We start from the raw sequence: 25,965 nt of genomic DNA on the forward strand, positions 1-25,965 counted from the left end.
GTAACGCAATCAGTTACTTTTTAAAGGAGTAACGCAATACTGTAATGCATTATTTCCCCAACACTGCACTGCATATATATATATATATATATATATATATAAAGTGGCTTTGAGCACTGATTCCACAAGAGCACATTTTGGTTTGTCTTGTTGTTAAATATGTCCTCATTCCTGCTGTCCTAGCAGGATCCTCTCGCCTCAGCTCGTCTCTCTGTGTGTTTTCTCCCACACACACTCCTACTGTCACTCCACGGCTGTCATATGTTCAGATTTACCCACCTCCTCATTCAGGCCTCCATCGCCGAAACAACAACATCTCCATAGAAACCATGCTCTAGAATCTCTCAAAACCAAATAATCAGGACAGAAACAGAGATCAGAGGCCAGGAAAGCAACGTTCACGCTGTTTCTAAGACGCAAGTTGAGGTGAAGCAGTTCATTTTTGTGTTTGTAAACAGTTTGTTTTCATCAGATTCACTGGAATTTCTCATTTCTTTTCAGTTTCTTTAGGGTCTAACTCTTAAAAATGAGGGTTCTTTATGGGTTCCATGAAGAACCTTTAACATCATGGAATCTTTATGTTCCACAAAAGGTTCTTTAGACGATTACAATTTTGTTCACACAAAAATTGTTCACTGAAAGGCTAATTGAGGAACCAAAAATGTATCTTGTAGGGCTTCGCTGCGAAAACTCCATTTTGGAACCTTTGTTTAGATTTGAATATTTGAATAATATAAATAACCTTTTGTGGAATGGAAAGATTCCATGGATGTTAAAGGTTCTTAATGGAACCAACTATGTCAATAAAGAAGCTTTATTTTTAAGAGATGGTATCTCTGCGAAAACCCCCTTATTTTTTAAAAGCATGTGGGTAGTTTGGATTATGAAAGAACCCCAGTTTTGGTCATATCCTTTCTGAATCTGTGTGAGAGAACATTTTGGTTCGGATGCTAAAACACTTTGACAAGAGAAGACAGCGAGAAACATCCTCTAAGAATAAAATCTGTGAAGCTGAAGAAGATGAAAATGATAAAAATGTGCATCTATCCCACAGACAGAAGCAAAATCCTGAACAAGTCAATCGGCAGTCCTCCATTTCATTCCCTCATCCATCAAGTCTGGACTAATTTGGACTGAATTTCACTTGACATCAATCTGAAGTGAGCATAATCGCAGTGACAGGTTCTCGCATCTCTCTCCTCCCAGTCCTCCTCCCCCGTTATCCGCCGGTCGGTCACCCACATGCGCGCGAGACCGCGAGGATGAGGAGGAGAGCGCGCGCGCGCTCGGAGATTACCGCGTGAGTCAAGTCAAAGAAGAGAGACCGGAGGGATTAACCTGCGAAAACTACAAGAAAAAAATGAATTACAAAAACACGGCGCTGATAACATCGTGTTAAAGATGGGTGTTTTCGGAGAATAATAAAAAAAAAAACAAAAAAAAAAAACGGGGGACAAGAGAACGGAGCGCGTACTTAATTACCGCCAAAACACGAAGTGACCGCGAGCAGAAGACAGGTTTAAGGGAAATAATACCTTTACAGATTAAACATTTGCTTTAACAAGGTGAGTAATTCTTTATGTCTTCTTGTGTGCAGTAAATCAGATAATACAAATGTCTGAATTGCTCTTCATTAGTGATAAAAGCTTTTTATTTCCCCATCCATTTCATCCATTGCCGGCTTTTGGATAAAGATGTCTCCTGCATTTTGTCCATTTTGACACTTATATAACAAATGTATATGTCTTTGTTTATTTTTATTTTATTTTTTTAAATAAGAGTGGTGTAAAGGTTCAAATCAATGTTATAAATAATAGCTTATTTGATTTAGGAACATTTAGTTTAAAACTAAAGGACTGACGTACATAAAACCGATGGCTGATGGGCAGATGAGGGGAGGATAAATGCGGCTGAAACCGAGAAAAGAAACTTGATGTTGTAATGAAAAGAGATTAAACTCTCTGTTTGAGATCACGCACTGATCGCGCGCCGCATCTGGAGCTTTACTGGATTTACCGCGCGCGCTAAATTTACCTGCACGTCATCATATTTATGTCACAGTCTCAATCCCGCAGATATGAGACGAACATCTGGTGCACGATGAAACCCCTGAGGTATGTTGTTTGGAGTCATTTAAAAGTTTTCTGGCGAGTTTCACACGCTGTGTTTAGCTACTATAAGTCAGTTTAAACTTCAAGCGCGGGAAACTGGAGTTCTGTCGCCTCGCGTTTATTTGACGGTTAGTTTCCAGTGGAAAGCGCGCTAAATGTGCCGTGTGACTTCATCTGATTCCCCTGATCAATGAGAGCTTAATGCACTCAATGCGCTGATGTTTCCAGTCCTACAGAAATGCACCATGCATGGTTTTAGTTAGTTTGAACAAGTGCCTATGATTTATACATATAGTGCCATGCAAATACTGTGGTGTTGGTATGAATATGGTAATTTAACTGTACCATGGTATTTATCAAAGTATATTTATCACATTAGATATGTTCTGTAGAATGTACAAAGAGGAGAAATTATGGTTCATATTGTCAAGACTGGATGTAAAAAGTCTACAACTCTCCAAATGCACAACATTGTAATTTCCACCAAAAATATCCCAGCTAATAAAAATATGATCTAAGCACGGTTTGCTAACATTATTGAGTTATGAAAATGTAATGTTCAAAACGTCCAGTTTTAGAATGTTTTTTTGGTAATTCAGATGTTAAGGGAACATTCCATTTTATCAATCTTCCAACATTATTGGAATGTTACTTTTGAATGTTTTCTGAAAAAAAAAAAAAAAAAATCCATGAATGATGTTACTAATGTTTTTTTTTTGTGTGTGCTAACGTTTTAAGAACATTATGAAAGACCAGATGATTATGAACAAACGTTGTATTAATGTTACTTGAACGTTTGTTCATAACTTTGAAAGAACGCTCCCTGTTATGTATGTATAATAGCCAGTGTTGGGGTAACTCATTACAAGTAACTTGAGTTACATAATCAGATTACTTTTTCAAGTAACTAGTAAAGTAATGCATTACTTTTAGAATTTACAACAAAATATCTGAGTCACTTTTTTAAACAAGTAACTCAAGTTGCTTTGTTTTCCCACTTATTGACTGACAGCTCTCTTGTCCCAATGTTGAGACAAATCAAAGTGCAGAGGCGTGTGTAAACATGATGGTTATTGTAGTTCTCTAAATGTGAGCATGCATTTACTCATCTCACTTGCATGAAAACATTCAGTATTCTTCCTTCAGTCTGAGGCTTATTATTAAAAATTTGGTGTGAAAGGGACTTTACATTTGCCCAAAAATAGCACTTTTTTGTTATAAAACGGCCAGACCAGGTGAGAAAAAGTAATGTAACGCAATATTGTAATGCATTACTTTTCAAAGTAGCTTCCCCCAACACTGATAATAGCCACAAAAGGTGTCTGAACACCAAAATCACACTTAAATGTCTGAATGTCAGTAGAGACAGAAGTTTGTTGGTTTGAAATGCTGAATCAGCAGATGTAGTGTTGATGATGTGTAGTTTGAACAGTCCTGTGGCTCAAACAGATCATGGCGATATGAATGTCAGCAAGGTCATGGGTCCATTTCCCATGCGTGACCCCATTGGGTATAAAAGTGAGTATCCCCATGGATAAAAGTGTAAATTGTTTAGACAACAAAAATTAAAAGTGAAATAAAGTGAAAACCAATGATAGTGAAGAGAAACCCAGCTTACAGGGAATGTTCTGCATGGTTCTCTCAAAGTTATCAACAAATGTTCAAGCAAGATTAACCACTATAAAAACACAATAAATCAAAAATAATTCATAGAAATTATAGTAAAATTATAATTAAAAAATACACAGAATTGTCTTCTAAACTCATGTGACACTTTTCACACACTTTCTAAGTGAAGCACATAAAGAGCTTCATTGTTTATATAGTAAAGATTGTTAAAATATCAAATCTGCTTGAGTCTGAACTCACCTCCTGTCTCTCTCTCTCACACACACACGCACACATACAAAAACACATACAGACACGCACACACACACACTCACTCACTCACTCAGACAGACACACACACACACACACACACACGCGCACACACGCGCACACACACACACACACACACACACACACACACAGAGAGAGTCTCAGATTACACTGCAGGATCCTCAGGGCTCTTCTTCTCATTTCACTGTAAAAATGAGAGATGAGGAGATTATTCAGACATCATTTACTGGATTAGGAATAAAGAAAGAAACCTTCTCCTCCACACACACACACACACACACACACACACACACACACACAGCCAGGGATTAAGAGTGTTTATATTGTGTAACAAAGGTTAAGTCCATTTTCATTGTTTTGGCAGCGCAGTTATTGAGTCACATGCGTCTGTCCTGATGACGTCTGATGAGATCTCCACATGAACAACGGCAAACATCTAATACAGCGCTTCAGCTTAAATCATCTCAAGACATGCAAAACTTCTGCTGTGATGAGAGACAGAGATCATAAAACACAGAAATCTGTGTCTGAGGACATAAACAAACATTTCTTTACTTCGTCAACCAGACTAAAGTTCATCAACAATAACTGCCCAGGTGAACACAAAATAAACATTAAACATTGGTTTTATTTTTAAAATAATTATATTTTTAAAATACTTTAATGAAAAAAGTTTTAAAAAGTTTTATACAATAAATGCATTTTTCTTTGATACTCTGACATTTAATGTAAATAAATTTAGACATTTGACTTGCATATTAATTTTATTAGTGTTTATGTTAAAACTGTAATTCAAATGCATGGAATTGTTTTGTGATGCATATTTGTAGTCTGGTAACTGGTAAAATGAACTATTTGTATTTTATTTTATTTAAATAATCAAACTAATTCTACTTCAAATTGCATAGAATATGCATACATATGTTACATCTGTGTAATAAGAAATATTTAGTTTGTTTATGTATGAGATCAAAACAAATTGGATTTATTCTTAAATATATAAACCTGGTTATTGTGTATTTTAAACACATTAAGTTTATTAGGACTATTACAGAAATCTGACCTGTTTCATATATGTATGGTTGACAAATATGCATTGCATTAAGTTTATTAGTTTTTGTTAAAACTTTGTAATCTAAATGCATGGATTTTATATGCAACCTTACGTTTAGGCCTAAAAATGTATTTGGACACTTAATGTCTGAATGTCTTTACATGTCAAACCATCAAAGCAAGTGGCATTTATTGTAGAAATAAATATAAATTATATATATATACACAGTGGGGAGAACAAGTATTTGATACACTGCCGATTTTGCAGGTTTTCCTACTTACAAAGCATGTAGAGGTCTGTAATTTTTATCATAGGTACTCTTCAACTGTGAGAGACGGAATCTAAAACAAAAAAATCCAGAAAATCACATTGTATGATTTTTAAATAATTAATTTGCATTTTATTGCGTGACATAAGTATTTGATCACCTACCAACCAGTAAGAATTCCGGCTCTCACAGACCTGTTAGTTTTTCTTTAAGAAGCCCTCCTGTTCTCCACTCATTACCTGTATTAACTGCACCTGTTTGAACTCGTTACCTGTATAAAAGACACCTGTCCACACACTCAATCAAACAGACTCCAACCTCTCCACAATGGCCAAGACCAGAGAGCTGTGTAAGGACATCAGGGATAAAATTGTAGACCTGCACAAGGCTGGGATGGGCTTACAGGACAATAGGCAAGCAGCTTGGTGAGAAGGCAACAACTGTTGGCACAATTATTAGAAAATGGAACAAGTTCAAGATGACGGTCAATCTCCCTCGGTCTGGGGCACCATGCAAGATCTCACCTCGTGGGGCATCAATGATCATGAGGAAGGTGAGGGATCAGCCCAGAACTACAAGACAGGACCTGGTCAATGACCTGAAGAGAGCTGGGACCACAGTCTCAAAGAAAACCATTAGTAACACACTACGCTATCATGGATTAAAATCCTGCCGTGCACGCAAGGTCCCCTGATCAAGCCAGCGCATGTCCAGGCCCGTCTGAAGTTTGCCAATGACCATCTGGATGATCCAGAGGAGGAATGGGAGAAGGTCATGTGGTCTGATGAGACAGAAATATAGCTTTTTGGTCTAAACTCCACTCGCCGTGTTTGGAAAAAGAAGGATGAGTACAACCCCAAGAACACCATCCCAACCGTGAAGCATGGAGGTGGAAACATCATTCTTTGGGGATGCTTTTCTGCAAAGGGGACAGGACGACTGCACCGTATTGAGGGGAGGATGGATGGGGCCAACAACCTCCTTCCCTCAGTAAGAGAATTGAAGATGGGTCGAGGCTGGGTCTTCCAGCATGACAACGAACCGAAACACACAGCCAGGGCAACTAAGGAGTGGCTCCGTAAGAAGCATATCAAGGTCCTGGAGTGGCCTAGCCAGTCTCCAGACCTGAACCCAATAGAAAATCTTTGGAGGGAGCTGAAAGTCCGTATTGCCCAGCGACAGCCCCGAAACCTGAAGGATCTGGAGAAGGTCTGTATGGAAGAGTGGGCCAAAATCCCTGCTGCAGTGTGTGCAAACCTGGTCAAGAACTACAGGAAACTTATGATCTCTGTAACTGCAAACAAAGGTTTCTATACCAAATATTAAGTTCTGCTTTTCTGATGCATCAAATACTTATGTCATGCAATAAAATGCTAATTAATTACTTAAAAATCATTCAATGTGATTTTCTGGATTTTTGTTTTAGATTCCGTCACTCACAGTTGAAAATTACAGACCTTTGCATGCTTTGTAAGTGGGAAAACCTGCAAAATCGGCAGTGTATCAAATATTTGTTCTCCCCACTGTGTGTATATATATATATATATATATATATATATATATATATATATAAACAATGTTTAATGTTTTAGCCTATTTGGGTAAATCTGGGCAGTTGTTGTTGATGATGAACTTAAATCAGTCAAATTATAAAGAATTTGCAAAATTAGGCAGGAATGGTTTTAAATGTTTTCTCTGATTGTAAGAAATCTAAATCTAAATATTGAGCTGAACATTTAGAGAACATGCAAATCAGTGATGTTGTTAGCCTACATCTGTGTGTGTGTGTGTGTGTGTGTGTGTGTGTGTGTGTGTGTGTGTGTGTGTGTGTGTGTGTGTGAGAGTGTGCGTGTGTGTGCGCGTCAGGTCTATTTTAACCACTGCTTTGACCCAGATCACGGCATCCAAACCAGAACACAAATATAGTTTCTGTCCACTTCAGATCAACCCTCTGAAATCAGACTGAGTGTGTAACAGCGCATCTGTTTCTCTTTGGCTGCAGTGTGTGAGATACATCGAGGCCTGTGCGTCATCTGTTAGGATGCCGATCCCAAATCTTTCCCAGTAAACGGAGAACGTTGTTCTGTCGCGTCACTGAGGACAGCAGCACAAACACGCTGAAGATCAAATACAGCATGGGAAGCAACCGAGCCAACAGGTACGAAAACAGCATGTATGTGTGTGTGTGTACGTCTACGGGTCATGGTTATCACAAGAATTGGGCAAATTAAATATTTTTTTATGTTATCCTAAGCCCGATCATTTATTTCACGTCAGCTGTAATGCCAATGTTGTGCAGTAGGTGGCAGTATGGGCCTTTAAGTGGGTTTGCCAACAGGCGACCATGAAATGTGTGTGCGCCGCGTTCAAGCTACTGTTTAGCATATTTACTTACAAGAGTGCGCATCACTCGAAAGTTATTTATTTACTATTTATTTGTATCTGCTACGCTGTATTGGTTGCCCTAACGCATTGCAGTGGGTTGCGTGTTGCTTGACTGACATGCTTTCTAACCTTAAATCCACTTTTTTCCCTTTGTTGCAATTTTTCTGCTTATTATACATATAAAATACAAGAAGTTTATATCAGTAGTCCCATATTCTTAATAAATATGTGTGTAGTAGTAGTAGTAATATTGGAATCACACCATAGTGATAGATGCCCCTTTTTTACATTTAAGCCCCTGAGAAACTCTCTTTACATCCCTGTAAACATTGGGAAATTTTAATAACTTTAATGTTCTTGAAGTGTGAAGATACCACTAAGAAAACACAATTGTCCGATCTGGACTCGGTCTCGGCAGATACTCAATATTCAATGACTCGGATCAGATCAGGGGCACAAAAAACCTAATCAGCATCCCTACTCATGATATATCCTAAAATTATTAAGAGATATTTGACCCAGAGATTATCATTCTGTTATCCTTTATTAGCCCTCATGTCTTTCCAAACCTGTATGACGTTCTTTCTTTCTTCTGTTATACATAAAAGAAGGTATTTTGAGAAATGTCTGTGTTTTTTGTCCATACGATGAAAGTCATGTTGTTTGGTTTTCAACATTCTTCAAAGTGTCTTCTTTTGGGCTCAACATATGAAAGTCATACAGATTTGAAACAACATAAGGGGTAATAAACAATGACAGAATAATCATATTTGGGTAAAGTATCCCTGATATCTGTAGAAAAAAATGGTAAAATGCGTAAGTATAAAATGTTTTGCTCATTTTCTCAGCTGGTTTGCGAGTCATTTTGAACTCTCCGAGTGAAATACTTTGTGTTTAATGCTGCTCATCAACAACAAGACCAACTCAGACCATTGGGATTTTGTGCTATTTTGCTCCCATGACGTCTTCTTTAAAACTAGTGGAAAGAAAACATCCAAACTACAGCACTTTATCTATTTGATTTCGTCTGTAGATTTCAATTACCATTGATATCTTTAAAACTTTTCATCTCCACTTCAGCAGCACTTATATGCACCAAAACTTACAGTTTTATTCCCATCTATATTCTGAAGCTTTTTACTGAGGGGTTTGTTCATATATCATTCACCTGTTTTTTTATGCAACATTTTATTCCTAAACACATTTTGATAAAAAGTGTCAACAAAATCGGGGTGGTGATGGCGCAGTGGATAAGACACATGCCTTTGGTGTGAGAGACCCGGGTTCGAATCCACTGTGAGACACCAATGTGTCCCTGAGCAAGACACTTAACCCCTAGTTGCTCCAGAGGCGTGCGACCTCTGACATGTATAGCAATTGTAAGTCGCTTTGGATAAAAGCGTCAGCTAAATGAATAAATGTAAATGTAAATGTAAAATCAAACAAGAATTTTGAATGCTGTTCAGTTTAAAGCGTTTACTGTCACTCTTGTGCTCCACCAAACATCAGCAGATGATTGAGTGTCAGGCTGTATGTTTATTTGTTTATTAGTGTGTGTGTGTGTGTGTGAGAGAGAGAGAGAGAGAGAGAGAGAGAGAGAGAGAGAGAGAGAGAGAGAGAGAGAGAGAGAGAGAGAGAGAGAGAGAGAGAGAGAGAGAGAGAGAGAGAGAGAGAGAGAGAGAGAGAGAGAGAGAGAGAGAGAGAGATGGCTCAGGTTATAATCCCTAACCTTCACTGACCGCAATCCTGATATGGCTAAATGCTAAATGACTGGCCTTCCCTCATAATCCCAGTTTAGGGGCAGGTAACACACACCTGAGTCCCTCGACCCTTAATGGACAAAAACTGAAAGAGAGAGACAGTGAAACCATGGAGAAACAGACAGTCCTGATCCCACTGTAAGACCACTCGTTAAAGGTTCAGGAAGTTCTTTAGGAGGATCCGTTCGTGTGTTTCTGGAAGAGACGCATTAGTGACTCATGGTTTATCTGGAGTGAGTGTGTGTCCTTTAGAGCGGTCACTGGAAAGAACAAACTCTCCAATCAGATTACAGCTCTTCACCTGCCCTCCATCACATTTAAATAGCGCTTTATACAATAGTTTCAAAACAGCCTCACAGGCAAAATAACAAAATCAATGATACAGACTTAATCAAGTGTCATTATTCAGCTTAATTCAGTTCAATCCCAGCTAACAGGGAACATTCTCATAACTTTGGCTAACGTTGTGGGAAGGTTCTCTCAAAGTTCTTCCAGTAACGTCAATGGAATGTTTGTTCACTGATGTTATCTGGTCTTTAATGTTCTCAAAAACTCAGCATAAAAACATTATTTATACATTGTTCATGGAACGTTTTAGTTGGATGTTGGTCGTCTGTTTTATAAATGCTACTACTTTTAGTAGTTTCAGAGAACTGTTTCAAGAGATTCAATTTCAACTATAAAGCAAATCAACAGAAGACAATAGTGCCATTATTCAGCCAATTCAGTTCAATAACTATTGATGTTGCAAAATGTATCAATTATAAAACATTCAATTGAGCTTCTATGTTGATTCAATTCAGTTCAATAAGTGTCAATGTTCCAAAATAATCAATTATGAAACATTCAATTGAGCTATGTTGATTAAATTCAGTTCAATAAGTGTTAATGTTGCAAAATTGACAATTATGCAATTGCAATTAGTTGCAATTATGAAACATTCAATTGAGCTTCATGTTGATTTAATTCAGTTCAGAAAGTGTCAATGTTGCAAAATTCATCAATTACTTATTCAATTTCAACTATAAAGCAGATCTACAGGAGACAATAGTGCCCTTATTCAGCTCAATTGATTCAATTCAGTTCAACAACTTGATGTTGCAAAATGTATAAATTATGAAACATTCAATTGAGTTTCATGTTGATTCAATTACGTACAATAAGTGTCAGTGTTGCAAAATGTATGTAAATTCAAGTCAAAATACAATTATGAATTCAAATTTGTCTATAAAGCAGATCTAGAGAAGACAATAGTGCCATTATTCTGCTCAATTCAGTTCAGTGTTGATTCAATTCAGTTCAATAAGTGTTAATGTTGCAAAATTGACAATTATGCAATTGCAATTAGTTGCAATTATGAAACATTCAATTGAGCTTCATGCTGATTTAATTCAGTTCAGAAAGTGTCAATGTTGCAAAATTCATCAATTACTTATTCAATTTCAACTATAAAGCAGATCTACAGGAGACAATAGTGCCCTTATTCAGCTCAATTGATTCAATTCAGTTCAACAACTTGATGTTGCAAAATGTATAAATTATGAAACATTGACTTGAGCTTCTGTTGATTCAATTCAGTTCAACAAGTGTCATTGTTGCAAAATGTATCAATTATGAAACATTCAATTGAGTTTCATGTTGATTCAATTACGTACAATAAGTGTCAGTGTTGCAAAATGTATGTAAATTCAAGTCAAAATACAATTATGAATTCAAATTTGTCTATAAAGCAGATCTAGAGAAGACAATAGTGCCATTATTCTGCTCAATTCAGTTCAGTGTTGATTCAATTCAGTTCAATAAGTGTCAATGTTGCAAAATTCATCAATTGCTAATTCAATTTCAACTATAATTCAAATCTACAGAAGACAATTGTGCCCTTATTCAGCTCAATTGACTCAATTCAGTTCAATAACTGTTGATGTTGCAAAATGTATCAATTATGAAACATTCAATTGAGCTTATTTGTTGATTCAATTCAGTTCAGTAAGTGTCAATGTTGCAAAATTGACCAATTATGAAACATTCAATTGAGCTTCATGTTGATTTAATTCAGTTCAGTAAGTGTCAATGTTGCATAATTCATCAATTACTTATTCAATTTCAACTATAAAGCAGATCTACAGGAGACAATAGTGCCCTTATTCAGCTCAATTGATTCAATTCAGTTCAACAACTTGATGTTGCAAAATGTATAAATTATGAAACATTCAGTTGAGCTTCTATGTTGATTCAGTTCAGTACAATAAGTGTCAGTGTTGCAAAATTCATGTAAATTCATGTCAAAATTAAATTATGAATTCACTTTGGTCTATAAAGCATTGAGTATTCAGTTCAACTCAGTTCAGAGTTAACTCACCTAAGACCCCAAACTCTTCTGTCCTCTCTCTCAGGTACAGCATCGTGTCCCCTGACGAGGAAGCGCTGAAGATCTCCACCCTCGGCCTCCACAACGGCTGCGGCTCGGGCCGGCTCGGAGGAGGGGAGGGTCCGAGTGGGTCGGCGATGGGCACCGCCTACAACGGGAGGATCTCCACGTCAGGCCGAGGCCAGCTGCGCAGCCGCTTCGTCAAGAAGAACGGCCAGTGCAACGTGGTCTTCACCAACATGGACGACAAGCCGTGGCGCTACCTGGCGGACATCTTTACGACGTGCGTGGACATCCGCTGGCGGTACCTGCTAATGATTTTCTGCTCCACCTTCCTGGTGTCCTGGCTCATCTTCGGCTTGATCTTCTACAGCGCTTCTCTGGCTCACGGGGACTTCGATAAAGATCGTGGCGGGAAGCCGTGGAAGCCGTGTTTGCTGCACGTTGAGGGCTTCGTCGGGGCATTCCTGTTCTCAATCGAGACCCAAACCACCATTGGCTACGGCTGGCGCTGCGTGACCGAAGAGTGTCCCGTAGCAATTGCGACAGTGGTGGTGCAATCGATTCTCGGATGCATCATTGACTCCTTCATGATTGGCACCATCATGGCCAAAATGGCACGTCCGAAGAAGAGGAACCAAACCTTGCTTTTTTCACAGAACGCAGTGATTGCGTTGCGTGACGGGAAGCTTTGCTTAATGTGGCGAGTCGGGAACCTTCGACGTAGCCACATCGTCGAGGCTCACGTTCGGGCGCAGCTCATCCGACCCTACGTGACGGCTGAAGGCGAGTTCATCCCGCTAGAACAAATGGATCTAAACGTGGGATACGATGAAGGAACCGACCGCCTCTTCTTAGTGTCGCCTTTAGTCATCGTTCACGAGATAGACGAGGACTCGCCGCTTTGGACAATGAGCCGATCCGACCTCGAATCCGACGACTTCGAGATCGTGGTGATCCTGGAGGGAATGGTGGAGGCGACGGCCATGACCACGCAAACGCGAAGCTCCTACCTTTCCCGCGAGATCCTTTGGGGTCACCGCTTCGAACCCGTCATCTTCGAGGACCGCGACCGCTACAAGGTCGATTACGCTCACTTCCACAAAACCTACGAGGTTCCCTCGACTCCCACCTGCAGCGCTAAGGAGTTGAAAGATCTGAGCGAACGCCGTTCGTCGGCTTCGTCCCGTTCCGAGACGCCGGATATCCGCTGCCATCGCGGGGCTCAAACGCTCCTCCCGCCGCACTCGCCTAGCGCCTTCTGCTATGAGAACGAGGTGGCACTGTGTTGCGGAGAGGACGAGGAGGAGGAGCGTGCGGGTGAGGATATGACCGGTGTTCCCACAGACTTCCAGAAAATGTTCCAGGACTCGGCCACGATGACCTCGGGCAGCAACGTGCTCTGCGTATTAGACATGGACAATCAGATCGAGTTCGACATCCTGCAGACTGCCATACCGCTCGACCCCACGACTTATAAGAGCGAGTCCGAGATATGACAGCCCACGAGTAAAATACATTTAGACTTATTTAATCACATTTATAAAAATTAAATACATTTATTATTTATATATGAATTAATATTTATGTAAATAATTATTATTAGTTAAATGTATTATACTTACATAATATAATTGATTCATATAAATACAGTACTAAATTTAATTAATAAATGTATACAAATAAATAATACACACATATATACATGTGTACATATATATATATATATATATATATATATATATATATATATATATACACATTTAGGAATAAAAATACATTTATATTTATAAATCCTAAATGTATTTATTTATATAAATATATTATATATTAAGTACATTTATATACAAATAATACATTTATATAAATACATGTATTATTTATATATAAATGTATATTTATATAAATAAATGTATTTATACATGCAATTTATTCTAATGTATACTATTTACATAATATAACTAATTTATATAAATAAATATAATACTTTATATAAATAAATGCATTATTTGTATAAAAATGTATAATATAAATAGTACATGTGAAAAATGTACGTATATAAACGCTTTCGTAATAAATAAAAAATGTATGTTTATATAAATGTATTATATTTATTTAAATACATTTATATCCAAATAATACATTTATCTTAATACATTCATTATTAAATGTATAATTAAATGTTCATATAAATGTATATTTATATAAACAAATATAAAGTAAATTATTCACATTTATTATATAGACAATATAACTAATTTATATAAATAAAAAATATATTTTTATACAAATAATGTATTTATTATATAAATATATTATTTATAAGTAATACATTTGTATATAAAGAATAAATGTATTTATATAAAATACTAAATTAATTGATTTAAAAGAATTATATTTATATGAATAAATATATACATATATATATATATATATATATACATATATGTATATATATATATATATATATATATATATATATATATATATATATATCACCTTGCCTGCATTTTTGTACTTTGCTCATCGCAGTCTTCCCAAAAGGAGGAAGGGGGTGTGTTTGGCCTCAAGGAACACGTGACCCTAAAGGTCGTGACCTCATGTCATGTCACCTAAATGGTCATTGACGAGATCACAGGAGGGAGGGTCACGTAATGTGGCTTCCAGTGGAGATCAGACGCATCATGAAACTGACGACAGAACATCAGACTAAGATGCCAAGAAGAAGGAAAGAAGAGAAGCACAAATAAAATCACCAAAGGAGTTGAGCTCAGGACAGACTGATGTTTCTCTCTCTACAGTTACCGATTCTGTTCATGACATGGATCCATGTGCTTCTTTATTGTTGATTCATTTTATTTTAATACATTATGTATATAGTTTATCATTTAAAAGCCTGTTTGAATAGATCTTTCTTAGTTGGAGGGATGAATTGTCTAAAATTTATTTCTATCCTGGTGAAAGAATCACAGACATTTATTTGAATTGATGATCAAAGCGATGTAAAATATGTAGATAAGTTTGGTTTTTCATATATTAGATACAAAAAAAATAATGATATACTTTTTGTTAATCTACCCGAGTCAAACTTTCATTTAAAAGCATAATTAGAATGGAAACGCCAATTTTTAAGTTTGACCGTATTTTCGTTTTAGGTCAAAAGGCCTTTTGAATGGGAGTTCTTGGGGCACGACTATGATAGCATCAAAAATCGCTATTTTTAAAACGCTAAGGAGGCTCGACTCAACATGAAACTTTGCTGTAAGTATCAGCAGGGGCTCTACACATGAACTCCAGCATTGAGAACATTGTTTGTGTACACAGAGTTTACTAAAAAGAAAGGTTTTGTACGACTCACTTTATCAGTTAGTGTTTCCGGTGGCTGGAATTTTGTCAGTCAAAAGTAGTCGATCTCCGAATGCAACGTAACAGGGAGGAGAGTAAAGATGGAAAGCTCCTAAAGCTAAGTTCTATATAAATTCACGGATAATTTGTTGTTTTGTCGTTAGTGAAAATCAATATTGACCTTGTATTTGAAAAAGGATCCTCATATAATAATAAAATGATTTAGATCGACTATTTTTGACTGACAAAATGCCAGCGGACGGAAACAACAGCTACAGTGAGTTGTTCAAAATCTGTCTTTTTAGTAAACTCTGTGTACACAAACAATGTTCTCAATGCTTAAGTTCATGTGTAGAGCCGCTGGTGATACTTCCAGCACAGTTTCATGTTGTGTCGAGCCTTCTTTAAGTGTTTTAAAAACAGCGCTTTTGATGCTATCATAGAAGTGCCCCATGCACTCCCATTCAAAAGGCAATTTGACCGAAAATGAAAATACGGTCAATCTTAAAAGTGGCGTTTCCATTCTAATTATGCTTTTACACGAAAGTTTGACTCGGGTAGATTAACAAAAAGAGCCTAGGTTCAAATTTGGCGAGAGTTACCCTTAAATCTAATATCCCAGTTAACAAAAATAAGTTCTAAGAACATTTTGCTAACTTTACCATTAAGTTATAAAAACCTTATTTGTGAATGTTTATACATTGGTCATGGGATGTTTAAGTCTGACAATGTTTCAGTTGGACATTTGTCTGTTTTTTTTATGTAACTTGTTTCGGAATATTCAGAGAACTTTCAAAAGTAACATTCCAATAATGTTTGGAGAATGATGAAATAGAATGTTCCCTTAAAGGGACGGTTCGGAATAAAATCAACCTAGGGTCCTTTGCACCATGACCTCGAGCCAAACACCCCCCAGAAGCCTTTTTTCCCTTGGTCGAACATTATTAAAGTTAGAGCTTATTTAGAGATATTAGCCGGATGGCTTAGTGCAGGCGCTAATGGATCCAAGGCTGTATCTCGTAAATTACTCCACTAATAATGCCCAGAATGGTACCAAACTTCTACAGTAGTACAAATAGGTTCTGTACTCATAAAACAGGGCAATGGAAAGTTTGTAAGTACATCAGGAGTTTATTTAAATAACACTTGCCTGATGGCTAATGCTACCGCTAACCCGCACGTCGAGGTCACTTCAGTGATTAGGGAAAGGCACGTAAAAGTCCTGGCAGAAAGCCAGTATTTTCAAAATTGTTTATGATTTTTTTTCCGAAGTGTCGACAACTTAGTGTTAACTAATAATTGTTGCAAACTGGTACTACCAACAAAATATTAGAACATTACTGGAACTGGGCGTCGTTACACTACATCCTTATGCATCGCTTTCTGCTAGGACTTTTATGTGCTTTTCCCAAACCACTGCAGTGACGTCGACGTCCGGGTTAGCGGTAGCATGAGCCGTCAGTCAAGTGTTATTTAAATAAACTCCTGATGTACTTACAAACTTTCCAATGCCTCGTTTTATGAGTACAGAACCTATTTGTACTACTGTAGAAGTTTGGTACCATTCTGGGCATTATTAGTGGGGTAATTTACGAGATACAGCCTTGGATCCATTAGCGCCTGCTCTAAGCCATTCGGCTGATTTCTCTAAATAAGCTCTAACTTTAATAATGTTCGACCAAGGGAAAAAAGGCTTCTGTGGGGGTGTTTGGCTCGAGGTCATGGTGCAAAGGACCCTAGGTTGATTTTACTCCGAATCATCCCTTTAACGTTTGAAAAACAATGTTTCGAATTAACGTTCTATTAGCGTTACTGGAAGATCCTGTTAGCTGGGATTCAAACAACATGAATATGAATACTTGCACTCAAGCTGGGTCTTTGCTCGTTTTATGTGATTTTTGTACATGTTAAGTGTGTTGCACATCATTTTGTGTTTAAAAGGGAATGATGTTTAATGTTTGGAAACTGAAGTGGGAAAGATATAAGCTGATGTAGCGAGAAAATTAATGTTAATGTATAACCTAGAGATCAGTCAGTCGTTCCCCAGACGCTTTCCTCTGATCGTGCTTGTTTTTCTGGGAGAATCTGATGTGTAAATATATAAAGCTGCTGCTGCTGCTGCATGATGGGAATCTTTATGATCCTTTTCTAAGCTGGTTTTACGCGTCTTCCTGTTTGAAAATCTTCCAGATGACGGAGAAACTTTTACTTGAAAGTCCTGAAATGCACTTTATCTTGTCTTGTTGCACCTTCTAATGTGATACTGAAATAAATCTTTATACCGCAGTATGTTTGGATGTCTAAGCCCATATTAAACACACAGCAGGTTTTCACTGGCGCGGTGACCTCTGGTCTGTAATCACATGACCTCCACGCTTCAGTTAATCATTCTGGAACTCAATTCCTGAAACACACACACACTCCTGGAAAATGACGGAATACAACAGCACAGCTGTTCACTGGATCAGACTGTGATTTACATCAAACAGCAGAACAATACAGAACTGGAAACTGAAACAACATCAACTACTGTAAACAGGGTTCCCACACCTTGGTTAACTTCAAATTCAAGGACTTTCCAGGTCCAACACCCTCAAATTCAAGGACTTAATGTGGGGACACGTTTGTTGTGTCCAACAACAAACGTTGAGGTACCATCGTAGTAGTTTTGAGCGCTTGAACGTCAAGGCAACGTACAACACAAAGCACCTCACGCGGGGAAACACTCAACGTAATGCGTAAATAAGCGAAACTAGCGTAAATCAAGCAAGCTAGTATGCATAGGACACGAAGTGTTGGCGAAATAACACATTAGTGGACCGGAGGGAATAATATGGAATTTTTATCCAGAAACTTCTTGCACAAAATAAATTCAAGCACTTTCAAGGACCTGTATCTGGGTCAATGAAGTGACGGGTAATTTTGTTTGTCCAAAGGCCTTAATAATAATAAAAAACAAAGATATGACATCCAGAGTATGTAAGGTAAGCTACAACTTGATCTTTCTTATTGAATCCAAAAGGTTTTAATTATATTTTACTACATATAAAGGTATTTTAAAGATTATGAAGTGTCAAAAGGTCATTCGGTTTAACCGTCTGAAGGCCAATACAGCCATTTCATTTGTGATTAAAATATCTTAAAATTTATATATTTTTTTTATTCTGGCATGATTTTATAACATTATATTTCAACATAATGCAAATTTGTATTAAAATTATGTGTAGAAGTCCTTGCTTTGTTATGAGAAAGAATGTCCGGAAAAATGGATTTCATTGATGTCATTCGGAGTAACCAATATAAAGGCACCATTTTGGATAAAGTCATGCGGTCAATATCATGTGACAGGATGTGACATCATTCAGACACCTGCAAAGGACCACATGGTCATGAAGCAAAGTAAGTAACTCTCTCTTAACTATTTGAGAAATTATACGCATGTATAATGAAATATCAGGTCATTCGGTACAACCGCTATAAAACATGGAAAATGTTGTAATATTTTAAAAACTTGTACTAAATATATTTGGTTATACCGAATTATGTTGGTCATATTTGTACATATCTGGAATAAATAAATACAACATTTTATTAATAGAAAATGTGCAGAGTATATTATTACATCATTTTGACTGAACTTTACTTTTGCAGATGCCTTTATCAAATAAGGAAAAAGGAGCTCGCTACTGGGAAAGGGTCAAAGCTGATCCTGTTAAAAAAGAAGAGATACTTGCCTAAAAAAGAGAAAAGTTTCATTAGTTTTAATTATTTATATTATTTTATTATCCTATTACTATTATTATAATACTATATATAGTAGTAACTGTATCATAACACTGTTACAACGCGTACAATCGGCTCTATTTTGCAGTGTTACTAAAGAAAACTGAGTGATCAACGGGAACACCTGCCAATATTATATTATTAGTATTATTAGTATTAGTTGTTATTGTTGTATAGATTAATTTTTATTTTTACTTACCAAAGAAGAAAACTCAGTAGCAAAAAAGAACAAGTGTCAATTGATGAACTTGGCCAAAATATTTTAATTACTTTAATATCATTAACAATATGAGTTGTATGTAAATATGTTCATTCCAATAACAATGAAATGTTTTTAATGTTTTATGTACTTTTTATATTATTATATTAACAATAAATGTGCTTCTGTATCTATTTGTGTCTGTGTATTGTCTTAAATATTCATAATGTCAAGGGCAGCAGACATAGTCATTCGGTACAACCAATACATAATAAATATTTAAATGGAATAATATTGTTTTTAATAACCAAAGGAACTACAATAATACAAATGTTAAAGGTACAATATGTAGGTTTTTTTTTTTTTTTGCTTTAAAAATAGCAAAAATCACTATATCTATGTTATATATATTTTTTAAGTTGTGTACTTACATTATCCCGACACGGCACATTTCTTTATTTCCGTTTTGTCGCCGTCAATGGCGTCATATCCGCGTTGTCCCTGGTTTCCGCTCGTACTGCCATAGTAACCAGAGCCGTCTGATAGTAACCAAGGCGACAGACGTGGACAACTGTGTAGTTCACAATGTCTATCTGCACACTGTTGTTGTTTCGTTCAAACATTATGGACCATGGCAAGCAGACTTTGGATAAAAAAGAACTAAAACGAGAATCAATATCAGCGCAGTGTTTTCGAGATGCCGAGAGCTCCCATAGACCGTATATAAACGAGAGCTCCACGTCCGAGACTTCGACAACTCCTACATGTACTTTATTAAACAGGTGAGCACATTTACATAAAACTAATCAATGTTATATAGTTCAACAATGATAAAATGTTAGAATATGATCTGTATGTTATTCTGTTGATCTAGCTTACTGCTAGTCTCATACAGACAAACTAACACATACATTTCAACACATTCAAATGCAGTTTAGTGTGATAGTGTAATGTTAGACCAAGTGAAACAGCGCTGTGTTACCTCACAAGTTTAATTTGTCTAATAAACTGACCTGTGAGTAGTAATTCTGCACTTGCGTGTAGTTCGGTAGAATTAAATGTCCATATTCCTTTTATATCCGCGGGACTCGCGTCGCGTGTGGAGCTGATAGCTGTCTTAGCAATCCCGACCTGCTTCATATCACAGTCATGATAAAAGCATTGATGTATTCACTCATCCATAAACATTATTAGATCGGTCGGCTTGACGTTGACGACAAGATCCATAATTCTTAGCAAGTGTTGCGTCATCAAACTACGCCTTTGTTATTGTAAATAGGTTAGCGACCCCTAGCGGCGAAAAATTTACATATTGTACGTTTAAGCAGATTAAGCTTTCTTTCTACATTTCCCCTTTTCTCATTTCCCTGTGCAATGTTTTACTTTAATATGTAGGAGGGTTTAGAGTAATCCAATAAAATGAATACATTTATGAGATCAGTGATAATGTTATTTTATATTTCTTCCGTGTTACACACTATATACCATCTCAACATCAATGTCGAATCAGATTTTTTCATGAATAATTATCTGCAAATTAATTATTTTAAATATATTCATGGTTAAACCAAATGACTTTTTTTGGTGACAATCTTTTTTCCATCTTGTAAAAAATGACAAAAGCAGTGGTAATTGATTGCAAAAACCACATAATCTCATTGTTAACGCTTAGTAAAATAAAAAAAATGGTTTCAAAATTAATTATAGGTCCAGTACATTTTTATACACTTTTAAAAAACCTTATCCGTCTATGCAACTATATTTTCAAAAACTTTCCAGGGCCTTGATTTTTTTTATTTCAAGGACCCGTGGGAACCCTGTGTAAACCATACACACACACACACACACACACACACTCACACTCACACTCACACACACACACACACACACACACACACACACACACACACACACACACACACACACACACACACACACACTGATCGGCTGCAGTTCTCTCATCTCACCAGCAGATGGCGCGCAACACTAACTTGTTATACAAACACACAAATCTGACACACTCGCGCCCTCTGCTGCTCTTTCTACAAACACACACAAGCAGGAGCACTATAATAGATGAAAGATAATATAATATATAGCACATCATAAAAGAAAATCAACAGAAAATTCATACAAAATATTAATAATAATTTAGCACATTTTAAAAGAAAATTAATAATGATTGTAAACAATAATTTAGCACATTTTAAAAGTTTACAGAGAATATTAATAATGATAAGAACAATATATATATATATATATATATATATATATATATATATAAATAATACACATAAATATTATTTAGCCACTTTAAAAGTTTAGAGAATAACAATGATGATGATGATGATGATAAATAAATTATAAAAATAATACATAGATTAAAAATAATAAATGCAAATGAATACCTTTTAAATGTTTCCAGAGAAAAATAATAATAATTTAATGTAAATGTAAAAAAATAATGATAAAAAATAAATACGAATATTTTAGCACCTTTTAAAAGTTTCCAGAGAATGATAATAGTAAATAAATAGCAATTAAAATATAAATAATAATAATAATAATAATAATAATAATGATAATAAGTACATTTTAAACGTTTCAAGAAAAAAATATGACAATAATAAAGAATGAATATTTTCTTATTAATAATGCAAATAATATTTTAGCACCTTTTCAAACTTTACAGACAATAAAAAATACTGATAATAATAATAAAAAATGAATGCAAATTTAAAAAAATAATACAAATAAATAATAATAAAAATATTTTAGCACCTTTTAAAAGTTTCCAGAGAATAATGATAATAGTAAATAAATACAAAATATAAATACCAATTAAAAATAATAATAATAATATAATAATAATTACATTTTAAACGTTTCCAGAAATAATGATAATAATAAATAATGATTTTCTTTTTTAAATACAAATAATAATAATATTTTAGCACCTTTTAAAACTTTACAGACAATAAAAATAATGATGATAATAAATACCAATGAATAAATAAGCTAATAATAGTTATAATAATAATTGTATCACCTTTTTAAAGTTTAGCATTGTCATAATAATAATCATCAGCACCTGTTAAAAGTGTGCAGTGACAGAAGAGGAGAATAAAACCAAGCGACTGTGAGCGAGTAACAGGCGATCAGAGCATTGAAGCAGAAACTGGTCTGAGATCAGACAGATCAGATCATCATCAGGGGAATCACTGCTGCTCTGAGATCAGTTTATCATGCCTGAACATTAAGACATCTCACTAATCTGCAGTTTGCTGGACCCAAAAATAACGTTTCCTCCACCTTTTCAACTTATATCCATGATCTCCCTTCCTCTCGTTGTGTCTTTTCTGGTAAATGACATAAATGAACCTGTGACACCTGACAACCATATCAATCAGTCCATTAGTCTAAGCAGGTTATGCAGCGACCCCTGAACTCCTGCTCCTAACCCTGACCTTTGAACTCAAGCTTCAGAATAAAGACGAGACAACAACGTTTCTTCAGTTTTTCTTTCTCTAATCCAAATGTGAATACTCTTTTAATTGGTGATTAAGTTACATGTTTTATCCATGCACTGTCCATGCTTTTATTCTTTTGTAAAAGCCCTTTAACTGTTTCTCAATGACATCAGCCACAGGAAGTGACATCATTAGATGTTGTCTAGCAGGAAGTTTGACACTGACATCCTAAACTAACGGACAATCCGTGACTAACTTTAGCTTTTTCTGCTCATGTAAGTATTCAAGTCATCAATGCAGGGTTGTTATAGTAAACTTAAACTAAAACCAAATAAACCTTTAGGTTTAAATAAACCTTAAACTTATTTTATTTCAGCAAGTTGCCAAAGATTTGGATCTCATTTTCATTTAGTATAACTTGATGTCGCCACCCTGACTAATATCTTCAATTATTAAAGTTTAGTGATCAGAGCAGATTTTATAGTATTCCCCAAAAATGAGAGCACAAACACTTAATGTTTAATGTTAAAGGAGACGACCCGTGTTTATACAGACAAAAACCTGTCTGATCTTCATCATCATCTTCATCATCATCATCACAGACGCTCAATTAACCTCAGCAGAACTTGAAGGTTCTGGGAGAGAGAGAAGTTTGCGAATACATGCCTGAGGGAGACAGACCTTATTACTGAGTGAGAGAGAGAGAGAGAGAGAGAGAGAGAGAGAGAGAGAGAGAGAGAGAGAGAGAGATGAAACTGATAGTGCAGTATTGTGTGGGTCAGTAACAGAGGCTCATTGTCAGCGTTTACTGCCCCCTGCACTGCTAATTATGAGCTGTTCCCCTCACCCGCGTCTCTCCGTCCGTCCGTCCATCCATCCATCTCTCTTTCTTTCTTTCCTTCATCTACATTTCCCAAACGCTGCTTCCTGTGTGTCTGTAGATCATCTCTGTCTCTCCCCGTAGATGTAAACAAGCATCGCTAAATCTGAAGCTCTCCTCTGACTTAAGAACGATGACGATAAAGTTTTGATGATCCTAATATTTCTGTGAGAACATAAAGGAAGTCAACACCACAACTATATCAATAACGAGACAGAGGAATCAATATCGTTGGAATTACTTTCATTAAGAGCGATTTTTAACTACTAACGGTTATAAACATTGCCAGCCAATCAGAATGATTCCTGCTTTAAAGAGCGCGAGCATTTAAAGCAGCAGACGCTTACACAACTATATCGTCCATTGGTGTGAATGTTAATATTGTTGTCGTTTATCGTTATAGGTATATTTATCATTGTTAATGTGAACAGGCCTTGGTCTTGAACAAGTTTGAGCACTTTAATGGCCTACATTTCGGTTAACTTGAGTGATCAGAGGCGCCATCTGCCTCCAGAATACTGGAACTACAGCACACTTATTCATCTATACAAAGCCACTCACAATTGATTAATCCTACACATCTCATCTAAACTGAAATGTTACTGAAATGACTGAATCCTGATCAAACAATTTTGCAATGTTGACACCGTTTTTTTTGTTTATTACAGCAAAAAGTGTGGTGGCTGAGAGAGCTCAATGCGCTGCAACTGAAGAAAACACATGCAAATAGAAAAAACACCAACAAATTAAGAAAACATCTTCAGCTTTGACAACACATGTGCTGCAAATACTCACAACACAACCAAATACAGAAACATAAAGCAAATACTCACAACGCAACCAAACACTCACAATACAACCAAATACAGAAACACACTGCAAATACTCACAACGCAACCAAATACAGAAACACACTGCAAATACTCACAACACAACCAAATACAGAAACACACTGCAAATACTCACAACACAACCAAATACTCACAACGCAACCAAATAATCGCAACACAACTAAATACAGAAACACACTGCAAATACTCACAACACAACCAAATACTCACAACGCAACCAAATAATCGCAACACAACTAAATACAGAAACACACTGCAAATACTCACAACACATCCAAATAATCGCAACACAACTAAATACAGAAACACACTGCAAATACTCACAACACAACCAAATACTCACAACGCAACCAAATAATCGCAACACAACTAAATACAGAAACACACTGCAAATACTCACAACACAACCAAATACTCACAACGCAACCAAATACAGAAACACAATGCAAATACTCACAACACAACCAAATACAGAAACACACTGCAAATACTCACAACACAACCAAATACTCACAACGCAACCAAATAATCGCAACACAACTAAATACAGAAACACACTGCAAATACTCACAACACAACCAAATACTCACAACGCAACCAAATACAGAAACACAATGCAAATACTCACAACACAACCAAATACTCACAACGCAACCAAATAATCTCAACACAACTAAATACAGAAACACACTGCAAATACTCACAACACAACCAAATACTCACAACGCAACCAAATAATCGCAACACAACTAAATACAGAAACACACTGCAAATACTCACAACACAACCAAATACTCACAACGCAACCAAATACAGAAACACAATGCAAATACTCACAACACAACCAAATACAGAAACACACTGCAAATACTCACAACACAACCAAATACTCACAACGCAACCAAATAATCGCAACACAACTAAATACAGAAACACACTACAAATACTCACAACACAACCAAATACTCACAACGCAACCAAATACAGAAACACAATGCAAATACTCACAACACAACCAAACACTCACAACACAACCAAATACAGAAACACGCTGCAAACAGCACAGACTACAACAGAAATGTATTTGTTTTCTTTAGTTTCAGTGCATTTAGCTCTCTCGGCCACCATTAAAAACTCACTTAATTTAGATCAGTTTCTCAGAAAACAACACTTCTTCTCTTACGTCGTTTTGCATCTAACACTGAGGCCTGGTTTCACAGACAGGGTTTAGATTAAGCCAGGATTAGACCTTAGTTCAATCAGGGAATTTAAGTAGCTTTTTATAAACTTGCCTGAGAAAAAAACATTACTGGTGTTCATCTTGAGATAAAACAATGGCACTGATATATTAAGATCTTTCAGTTAAAACAGCTCAAATATTATAATTTTTTTGGCTGTGAAACTGGGGGTGAGTAGCTGTGTTTCATGTGAATATGTGAATATATCTGAACTACAACTTTCTAAATTTGTTTAAATATCTCAAAAACAGCAAAACTGGAGTATCAGTTTTAAATTCAAGACAATCAACATATTTGAGACTTAAACTCGAATAAAAGTGATTACTATGCTAGATACTACTAGTCACATTTCTG

The 25,965-nt window shown here is 36.2% G+C and overlaps 2 protein-coding genes across 3 annotated transcripts in view; one reads left to right on the top strand and one right to left on the bottom strand.

Annotated features, from left to right (window-relative positions):
- The window catches only part of kdelr3 (KDEL endoplasmic reticulum protein retention receptor 3), a 50,915-nt gene that overhangs the window by 9,101 nt on the left and 15,849 nt on the right, over positions 1–25,965 (bottom strand). The window contains exon 2 of one of the 2 annotated variants that reach the window (XM_084412502.1): positions 11,837–13,247. The exons of the other annotated variant lie outside the window; for it this stretch is intronic. Within the exon in view, the coding sequence (XP_084268628.1) occupies positions 11,837–11,879 (43 nt within the window). The 5' untranslated portion in view covers positions 11,880–13,247. The remainder of the gene's footprint in view (positions 1–11,836; positions 13,248–25,965) is intronic. 2 annotated transcript variants of the gene reach the window in all.
- Positions 1,205–13,383, top strand: kcnj4 (potassium inwardly rectifying channel subfamily J member 4). The gene is made up of 3 exons (XM_084411922.1): positions 1,205–1,565; positions 7,335–7,490; positions 11,871–13,383. The coding sequence occupies exons 2-3, from the start codon at positions 7,468–7,470 to the stop codon at positions 13,342–13,344; spliced, it is 1,497 nt and encodes a 498-aa protein (XP_084268048.1). The 5' UTR covers positions 1,205–1,565; positions 7,335–7,467; the 3' UTR covers positions 13,345–13,383.

This window comes from Rutilus rutilus (genome assembly GCF_951802725.1).
Source record: "Rutilus rutilus genome assembly, chromosome: 1".
Lineage (NCBI taxonomy): Eukaryota > Metazoa > Chordata > Actinopteri > Cypriniformes > Leuciscidae > Rutilus > Rutilus rutilus.